The sequence below is a fragment of the Galeopterus variegatus genome, unplaced genomic scaffold (genome assembly GCF_000696425.1).
Source record: "Galeopterus variegatus unplaced genomic scaffold, G_variegatus-3.0.2 Scaffold245, whole genome shotgun sequence".
NCBI lineage: Eukaryota > Metazoa > Chordata > Mammalia > Dermoptera > Cynocephalidae > Galeopterus > Galeopterus variegatus.
The window spans coordinates 573885-584027 of record NW_007726356.1 but is presented as its reverse complement, the minus strand read 5'-3'; the positions used below and the strand labels follow the sequence as shown (position 1 = coordinate 584027).

General features: G+C 45.9%; 1 protein-coding gene across 1 annotated transcript in view; it reads right to left on the bottom strand.

The window, feature by feature from the left end:
* The window catches only part of PLEKHG1 (pleckstrin homology domain containing, family G (with RhoGef domain) member 1), a 45005-nt gene that overhangs the window by 18490 nt on the left and 16372 nt on the right, over positions 1–10143 (bottom strand). The window contains exons 5-9 of the mRNA XM_008566484.1: positions 9435–9617; positions 9244–9339; positions 8983–9069; positions 3569–3602; positions 1194–1334 (exon numbers count right to left, since the gene is read on the bottom strand). Coding sequence (XP_008564706.1) covers positions 1194–1334; positions 3569–3602; positions 8983–9069; positions 9244–9339; positions 9435–9617 — 541 coding nt within the window. The remainder of the gene's footprint in view (positions 1–1193; positions 1335–3568; positions 3603–8982; positions 9070–9243; positions 9340–9434; positions 9618–10143) is intronic.

Sequence of the window (10143 nt, the reverse complement as noted above, 5' to 3'; positions counted from 1 at the left end):
AGAAGTGAGAAATTTACTCTCTCAAAATAGTAGGATAAATGTTAAGCTGTGGAATGAGGAGTCACATAATAGAAAAGCAAAATACGACTTTAATCAACACTACCAACTAGTCGAGCAACTTCCTCTGCTTTAACAACCATCCATAAGCTGATGACGTTCAGTTTTATATTCTTACGCCCGACCCGACCCGTCCCAGGCTTCAGCCTCTGCAAACTCAATATGCCCCAATCTCAGCTCACCAGTGTCCCCACATCCACTCCTTCCTCCGCACTTCCTGCCTCGGTTACCATGGACATTGCTCTTCCCAGTGAGTGACTGGGATGACCTGTATTCCTCCTGTTTTTGTCCATCACAGTCATGGGCGTTCCCACTAATGCTTTCCCCCAGTTGCCACTATCTTAACCCAAATATTCATCATGTCTCAGCCAGACTAGCATGACAACCTCCTACATGGTCTCCCTGCCCACATCGAGCCAAAGTTCTTTCTCTAAAAGGCAAATATCCCAGGGTGTGCTGGCTCAGGTTTCGGGGCCTCTCTGTGTGCTATTCCTGCCCCATCTGCTTCCTCAGTCCGCAGAGTCCATGGGGGTAACTTGTCCTCCGCTCTGGGAAGTCTTCTCTCTCCTTTCTAGAGGGTTAACCTCTTTCTCTCCTTTGTCTCTCCATTCTTCCTTCCATTCAACCTCTGCCTCAGCTCCATCATACAGACTGGTATTTATTTGCATTTTCTCTCTCCCACTATGAGTCCCTTGCAAGCAAGAATCATGTGGATTATTCAACCTTGCATACCTAGTACTCAGCGAGGTATAAAGTAGGTACTCAATAAACACTGATTCAACTAAAACCAAAATCTGAGAGCTAAGAGAATACGTCATGGAGTCTGATTTAGTGAATGTTTACTAAAGTTTTAGGTCTGAATATTTTGTCCGTGTCATTCATAACAGGTGACTTTTCATTAGCAATAGCAAATAGGGTTTAAGTATCTGCATGCCAATGGTAAGGTGCTGTACAAAACAAAATTAGTTGATTGATATGTCTTATATTCACTGGAAAACAAAGAGTTAAGTAGAAAAGAGTTTGAGAAGAAAAGTGTGAGAATCCCATGGTAAGGCAGCCTCATGTGCATTCAAACTGGCAGGGAGCTTAGACACCAGAACATTCCTGTTTGCCAGACTGAAAGGGACTTTCATTACCAGTCCTCCGTAAGTGATACATTTTGATTGCGACATCCAATTTACCAGATTTTCTTCTCAGCCGATACGGAGCAGAACCTTCTTTAGAACCACAGAATGCTTTGGTCTCCCCCTCAGGACTGTAGCAGAAGCCTGGATGGTCTGTAAAGATAATCATGCTCATCAGTGAGGCGTTCTGTGAATTGTCTTTTGCAACTATAGACTGATGCTTTTTCATCAGATATGGATACAAGCCCCTCCCTTCCCCCAACAATGGTGTTAAATTATGTATCCCAGGGCTATTTGTTTACACAGGGTCCTTCAGGTGCGTGCTAGCAAGGTAATCACCTTCTGTGTTCTCTGTCCCTTGTCCCCTCCCCTTCCTGCCCTCCATTTTCACTCCCTAGCAGGAAGAGCTATAAATCAGCTCTACCCTTCCCAGAAAATTAGCTCTCTTCATGCCCCTGAGGAAGCTGTCCTCCACTGCAGTGACTCTTAATATTTTTCTAGACATTGCTCCTTTGAGCGTTTGGTGAAAGCTTTAGATTCTCTTACCAGAAAAGCAACTTTCATTTAATTTCATCAGTTTGTATCTTTCTACCCCACCTAATGGGTACAAAGACCTTGCATTAAGAAACTCTGGTCTAATCCAGAATATGTGCTGCAGCATATTCAATGATCATCTATACCCTGAAGCCTGAGGACAAACCATTTTAGGACACAGCCATGAAGTGGTCTTCCTTAAATAAGGGGTACAGCTCTTCCAGGGTGTCAAGTTGAGGGAGAGTTCTGATGATCACAAAAACCCTACACTTTTCCTCTGTCAGTAGCAGTTACCAAAATGAGGTCATTTGGTCCAATGGCCTGGTCTAACCTGCTCACACCCAGCCAAATCCAAACTCAGGGTTAGACAAATAAGAGCACTGTCTCAGGCTGGGCTGCTCAGGCCTGGGCCTGGGCGAGATGCATGTGGCATCTATTAGTGGCTTAAAATAATTCTGAGCACTCATAGAATCTCACTGGTTCCCAAGTGCTAGCCCAGAGCCTGGGAATAAGTAAATTATTTTGTTGAATGGAGCTAATCACAATAATAGCTGACATCTTCCTTTGCTTTCCCTAATTTGCATACACCCATCCACCATCTCTTCTTCAGAGTGCTTTTTTAAAAATAAATAAATAAACATCTTAAGAGCTGGCTGGTTAGCTCATTGAATGGAGCTAATCACAATAATAGCTGACATCTTCCTTTGCTTTCCCTAATTTGCATACATCCATCCACCATCTCTTCTTCAGAGTGCTTTTTTAAAAATAAATAAATAAACGTCTTAAGAGCTGGCTGGTTAGCTCGAATAAATAAATAAACATCTTAAGAGCTGGCTGGTTAGCTCACTTGGTTACAGCATAGTGTTTGTTACAGAGTCAAGGATTTGGATCCCCAGACTGTCCAGCCACCAAGAAAACAAACAAACAAAATCTTAAGGCAGTTTCCACTGAATAAAATGTGGGGATTTAGAGAACACAGCCTAGCCCTCCGGTAGGGAGAACCTTGCCTCGTTTCTCAGGTCTGCTGGATGTGAAACAGGGAACCACAGCTCCAGGGGCTGTGGTGATGCTCCTGTTTTTCCTTTGTGCACCTTTCTCTTCTGCCCTGCAGAGTTAACCAGGGGCTGGCTGGAGGGTAGGGGAATCAGTGTTTGCACATGAGAACTGATTCATGTAAGTAAGGTATTCTGAAAGGTTTAAGTAAAAGTAGAAGTGTTTTAAGTAAAAGTTTCTGGCAGACCTGGTTGTGAGTGTTTAAAGCCATTGTTTTCTCTTTTTATTCTATTTCATTGGAGAAATAACAAAGATGTGGTAAGTGCTGTTAAAAAAGGTCTTATCTAACAGGAAGGACTTCAACATGGTCATTCACTGCCTGCTTTTGTGAGCCTGGAAATACACTCACGTATGTGAGTGGGGTGATTTTAGAATTTCGTGTTGTACAGGAAAACCAGTAACTACCAAGTTATTGGGATCCTGGAAGATAATCGCCATAGATTTTTTAGGGGTTAGGATGAAGTGGCAAATGCATGGTGGGGCCTTCCTTGTTTTTTGGTGGAGGTGGAGGTGGGTGTGCACTGGGGGGAAGAGTTGACCCTGGAGGCACATCTGACATTTAGCTGATGTGGAAACCTAGCAGTGGCCAGCCAGTGGGTGACTCATGGATAAACCAGGGAGAATCAATGTAGAGACAAGTCAACGTATGAAGAAGGGATTATATGGTATGCTCTACTAGTTAAAACAATGACTAGAGAGCTGCTATTTTCTTACAGTTGGAATTTTCATAAACTTTAAGGTAGAAAATGTGACAGATAAAAGCAGACAATTTCAGATTGTGTTAAGGAAATGACACTTACGAATGGCGTCCATTTCAAGTATTGCTTGCTTGGCCTGAAAGAGAGAAAGTGTAGCTATAATTGCATTGCTTTTCCCTTCCTTAAACTACCAGTCCTAACTACCAGATCTTATCCCACCTGAATAAATGGATTTTGAAAGCTTAAAAAAACTCAGTATGTTTTTAGGCAATAACACATAGTTCAGCGGATTCAAACAGGTTAGTGCCCCCATGCAGGTAAAAGATGCTGCATGATTGATGCACCAGAGCTGAGACCGCAGGAAGGGATGCAGGGAGGGAGGTTGGTCTGGCTAATCATCAGCAAACATTGGGCAGCTTATTAAAAAAATGCAGATTCCCACTACCCAACCCTGATCTACTGAACCAAAAGGTCAAGGCATAGATCCCGGCATCTATACCACCAGCTCTCACCAGATCATTGTGAGAGCCTTATAACTATTTCGAGTTGATTACAAACAGTTACTGGAAGTTTCCTCTAACTGCTTTCCTTCTTCCAAATACCATGTGATTAACATTAGCTAACTCGCCCTGTTCTCTGCAGCCCCCATGCACCTCCTACCTCTTCTCTGTGTCCCGAGTCCCCCACAGGGGCAGAAAGAGCTGCAGCGTGGGGCAAGGGCTCTAAGGACATGGTTTGTGATCCCAGCTCTGGCACGTAACTGGGTGGGTCCTCTGAATGCACTTCTTCAGCTGTAGGATGGGATACTAGGACCTTCCTTTCAGAGTCATTGTTAGGATTGAATGACAGACACTCAACCAGTTAGTCCCCGTCCACCCTCTTAGGGTGCCTGATGAAACCTGACTTTTCTTTCTCTTCACACACTTAGCAAATCCCCACTCCAACCCCCATCTTCTGAAGTTTAAGGCTTTGGGGTTTCTTTTCATTGTTATTGTTGCCATATGTTATCAATGTTTAGAGGAATACAAAAAGATAAGTTAATTACCCTAACATAAGTCATTTTGCCAGAGGATTCAAAGAAGAAAAAAAATAGTTTAGGTAGCCTTTCTTGCCTCTTTAATGTCATTTCTGTTTTTCAGGGGGTGTATAACTTAACCTACCAACACTATGCTAAAAATAACTTTACTCATATTTTGCTGTAATTTGTGATATCACAGTAAAAAATATTTAGGCTAAGTGGCAATCATATTTAGTTAAAAAGGGGAGGAGGCTGGAGACATTAAACTTAATTTTGAGAAAACAAATGCTTAGATTTTTGTATCACTGATATTTCTGACATACATTTAGAGTTTGAGATTGCTAGCTGCAATTAATTTCAAACACAAATGCTAGCTCAATTTCTGGGAAGTGCGTTTACAGAATCATGTTAATACATAAAATGCAAACGCACCTACCTTCATCTTTACTCTCAATTAATTTGGATAAGAGTTCAGCTTACATACCATATACATGAATGAGCAATATGGCTATTTCCAAGAAGTTCCCTGGTATCTGTAAACCTGACTTGAAGAACGCTTGTGTTTTTTCCTGTCTTGACATTCAATTTCAAAAAAATATTCCTGGGGCCGGCCCGGTGGCGCACTGGATAGTGCGCTGCTTGGGAAGCGCGGCGGCGCTCCTGCCCGAGGGTTCGGATCCCACATACAGACCGGTTCCCACTCACTGGCTGAGCGAGGCGCGGGAGCGGCACCGAGGGTTGCGATCCCGTTGCCGGTCCCCGGTCCGGTGCGGGGGCAACACTGAGGGTTGCAATCCGTTGCCGGACACGGAAAAAGACAAAAAGACAAAAAAACAAAAAAAAAATATTCCTGAGTTGTCCACTAGGTGTCAGCTAAGGACCATCATTGAATTAAAGGACTGGGAGGCCCCAAACTAATGAATTTCCAACAGCTGTGTTGACATTAGACCAGTGGTACATTTTTTTGAGGTTTAAAATTTTCTTTTATTTCATAGAAATAAATATATTTTGAAAGCTTTAAGAAAATAATTTAACAGTCTTGAGGAAAGATGTGAAAAGTTCAACTTAATAATAATCCTGTTTAAATAAAACAGAAAATTATTATAACATCGTACTAGACACAGTATATTAAATATGTGGGTTTTCATTGCCAGTGGAAACAATATAGTTTAGATGCTCTTTGGAGCCAGACAGACCTGGGAGCCAAGATCTGAATTGGGCTTGGTCATGAACTAGTTATATAAACTTGGGCAACTCACTTAACCTCTCTGAGGCTCTGTTTTTATTTTGCTAAAATGGAGAGAACAAGACCTATCTCATAAGCTGTTTTGCTGAGGGTGAAATAAGAGTTTAATGTATTTAGCATGTGCTCAATAAGTTGGAGCTGAAAAAATAATTTTTAGATTTTAAAAGGATCAGCGACTTGGACAAAAAGTACAATTCTATTTTGAGTATATTAACCATTTTAACACATAAAGAGAAAACTGCCTGGAGTAGTGCAGGAGAAAAAGGACAGGCATGTGAGCTGGTCTTGTTTTGTAATGGCCTGTGACTGGCTGTCGGAATCTCAGTAGGGATTTTAACCCTCCCAGGAGACGGGTAAACAAGCAAAGACAGTTTGCCACTGCCTGGCAGGGTATTCCAAGGCACAAGGCTGGCAACCAAGTGACTAATCATGAACAAAATGCAATCACCTCTCTGCACAAGCTCCCCTGCCTCTCATAACACCCCGATGAAATAAAACTCTTGCTTCAGTCAAAATAAACACCTGTGCACATTCATTTCCAGAGTATAAAGTCATCGCTGCCAGACCCTGAGAACAAGCTTCGAACACTTTTCAAAAGACAGAGAACAAAACAGACTGTTTTTTTTTTTTTTTGTCCTTTTTGAGACCGGCCGCACCGCGCTCAGCCAGTGAGCGCCCTGGCCATCCCTATTATAGGATCCGAACCCGCGGCGGGAGCGCTGCACTCTCCCGAGTGTGCCACGGGCTCGGCCCAGACTTGCTCCTTTCTCAGAATCTTAGCCTTCCTTACTTTGCACCCATTTCTACTCGTGATCATCACTCGCTGACCCTCTGTGGACCATTTCACCATCCAGGTGGGAAATCCACTCACCACCCTTACTTTAGTTCCCTGACCCCTTCATCTCAATAACCTTTTCCTCCTCTCTGCTCTAGGACAGCAGCATAGAGCCACAGCCACCCAGAACCTGATCACACCCACAACTGCCCTACCCCAAGGTAGGACTCTAAAATTCCCTTGTTCAAATGCAGATTTCTGTATTTCCATCTCTCCAAATTTAACTCCTTCTGAACCAGTTCTCTGACTTTACAAGCCCAGCAATCCTTCAACCCAGGCCTCGTTTCCTAGTTGGTTTCCCTCTCCACTCAGCCTGGAAATCACGCTCAGTCACTGCAGCTATGTTCTCATTAGCACCCTCTGTCCCCTGCCCTGGGAACCTCCCCCTCACCTGCTCTGCCACCCCCAACCTGGAGGGAGCCACGTGCACCTGGTTCTCAGCAGCAGTTTCCAATTTGCTGAGCAGCTTTTGGAGTGACGCCAGCACACTGCTTCATGGTGGCCAGAGTCAGTGGAGTCTTTGATGCCCTTCACATATTACTTTAGTCATCTCTAGTGACTAGCCCCTTTCCTCTGGCCATTGTTCAGAACCTTCCACTTGCCCTGGGGCTCCCAACTCCACCTGTGCTTCACTCACCCGCCCTCACCTACGTCAGCGAGATCAAATCTGTATCTCCTCTCACGTCCACCTCAACGTTTCTCTGTCACCTCTCACCTTTCTTCTCCCCGGCTCAGAGAAGATCTTTCTGACCCTTTGCAAGCCTAACCCCTATTCCTGTGCTTTTGCTCCTATTCCTCGTCCCAGCAAACGTCCCTCCGCTTGTCCTTACTGTCTCCCGCTCCCCTTTGCCCCCACAGAACCCTTGCCTTGATCTTGCCTCTCCCCAGACTACCACTTTTTTCTGTTCTGAACTTTGTAAAAAAAGAAAAAAAGAGTCTGCACCCTGCCTGTTCCTTCTCATTTCCCCCCTTCTCTTCTGGGATCTCACTGTGATCTCCCTCTCCCCTTAGCGGACAAATCTAAGATCTGCTTCTCCGTTTGAAGCCTTTGACTTCTGCAGCACTTGAGACCGTCTCTCAACCCCCTTTTTTGAGGTTCGTGCCTTCCTTTGTTGGCGCAGCACCCTGGCCCCCCTCCTGCCTCCTTGCCACTTTCTCTGGCTGCTCTCCAAGCCCCCCACCCTCCTGCAGACCACTTCGATGCTGGGAATCCCAAGGGTTCCTCTTTCCTTTATACACTTTTGTGGGCCATCCTGTCAAATCATAGGGCTTCAGTTATGTTTCTATGGAGACAGCCTCCTGATCTCTGGCTTCCAAGACCTGGATCGGGCAGCTCGCTCCTTCCTGTCCTCCCACCGCAGAGCCGGTCCCTCCCGTGTAGCCTGTCTGGGAACTCACAGCACTTGCTCCTGTCCAACTGCTGACTCATCCTGGACACTCGTGGGCAAAAATCCTGTTTCCTCTGCCTCAGTGACACGTTTTGTATTTGCCTGGTCTGTGCCTCGGTTCCGTGGCCAGTGCTCATATTTATTCCAGAGTATTCTGGTGGTTTACTGATTCTTTTCTTGCCTCCAATCTCACTCCTCCAGATTATGTGTCACACTGTCCCCAAAGTTACAAGCTCAGAACCCAGGGCAGATGATGCTATCTCCTTCCTCCAGAACCTTCAGTAGTTTCCCAGTAGCCGTACAATCCAGACTCCTAAGGTGTGTGCCCAGTGCCCTTCAGAGGCCGCTGACTGCCCTCCCATCCCGGGCCTCACCCCAACCCCAACTCCTGAGCGCTCGGCCGCTCCCGTCTAGGCACCATCTGTGTGTCCTGAACACAGCACTCCCACCTGCTCCTCTTTCTGTTTATGCTGTTCCCACAGCCCAGTTTTCCTTCCCCCCACTTAATACACATACTCCTCATCCTTCAAGACTGAGGTAAAGGGCATTTTCCTTTCTGGCCCCACTCAGCTGAACACTTTTATCCTTCCAGGACACCTGGCTGAAGCCCCTGTTATCGTATCATGTTTGGCACAGTTAATGGTCTCCGTGGCTGGCTCCATCGTCCATAAATGCCTCCACGGCCAAGTCCGTGTGCTGTTCGTCCAGTATCCCACACAACCCAGCACGGCTTCACCCACGGGGGGTGCTCGGCGCCTCTGCCTGTTTCTCACATGCTCTTTTCGATTAGTTCTCTAACAGTCTTTTTCCTATTTTTTCTTCTCTCAAGCCCAAAAAGGAAAAAACAATGACCATGACACCACCACCTCCACTGAGCCCGCCGTACATGTGAATCTTTTCCATATAAGTGGTTGGTTTAATTGAGCCCTATATCCTACTGCTTTGAATTTTCTTTATTTTGAGCATTTATTCCTGCCAGGCTGCCTTGCTAGGACATTGGTTCTTTTACGTTTTACTTCCTTGTCCTACCTTAGCTGGAATCTTTGCTGCATGATTCTCCAGGATGAGTCTCTTGAGGTGCAGAACCCAGAGGCGTTTGTCTTGCTGGGATTTGGCCTACCAGGAGGAGAACTGGACAGTGAGACGACTCACGCCTCCGCCATGCTCAAGACACAGACATGCCCATAACCCTCCCATACGATGGGAAAAATGCACCATGTGGCCAGAAAGCTCTGGAAAGGCTGCCTTGCAAGAGGGGACTCAGGGAAGAGGCGAGGACACTGCTGTTACCTGAACTGTGTGCTGCAGCTTGGGATTCTTATAGTGGAAGACACTAAAGCTGAGCGGCTCCTTTGGGATCACTTCCACGAGCATGAGGTTGCCACACTGGAGCAGAGACAGCATAGAGCGGGCGAGGCACACTCAGAAGAGAATGGAACACGCGACCCACGTCCTTGCCCGCCACCAGCATGCAGACCTACCAGGATGTGTGCTTTGTATGTAAACGTGTCGTCTCTCTTCTTTGTGATGAGAAGCAGCTTGTCAAAGAGGAAGAGCGTCCGCTCATTCTTAGCCCGCTGGATGCGGAAGGTTCCTTCGAGGACCAGTTCCCCGTAGCTGGTCAGGTCTGGCCCCTTCCAGTTCGTGAGCAAACTCTGTATCTCCTGCAAAAGGGAATATCCCATGGGATTAAACAGCAGGTGGAAAGCAAGGCATGGAGGACTCCGTGGCCCACCTGATGAGCCTCAAGAATGGTGCCTAATGGTCTATGGCAGGGTCTCATGACCTGCGTGGTTTCTACCGGTGTCCAGTGGGCTATGACATAAATCTGCAATTATGGGTGGTGTCACTCAAGGGTTAACAGAAATGAATCATGTTGTTAGCTGATGAGTCGCCAGTCACTCGCTTCCATTCCTCAACAATCCCAGTGCTGTGGCTGGTAGCAGCAGTTACAGTTTTCAAAAGCTAGGTACAGGGGTGACCTGGAAGGAAATTTGTTGGGAAAATAGAATGGTTTGGTCAGGGCCACAGCCTCGGGTCTGGTTGGGTGTGGTTCAGCAGCCTTTGTAAGCAAACTGTGTGTGTGTGTGTGTGTGTGTGTGTGTGGAGTTAGTGCGCATGTGCGACAATGTATCTTTTTAGTTTTGTTGCTGTTCTTGTGTTTTTCAGAAAGGACAGGGGAGAGGTAGG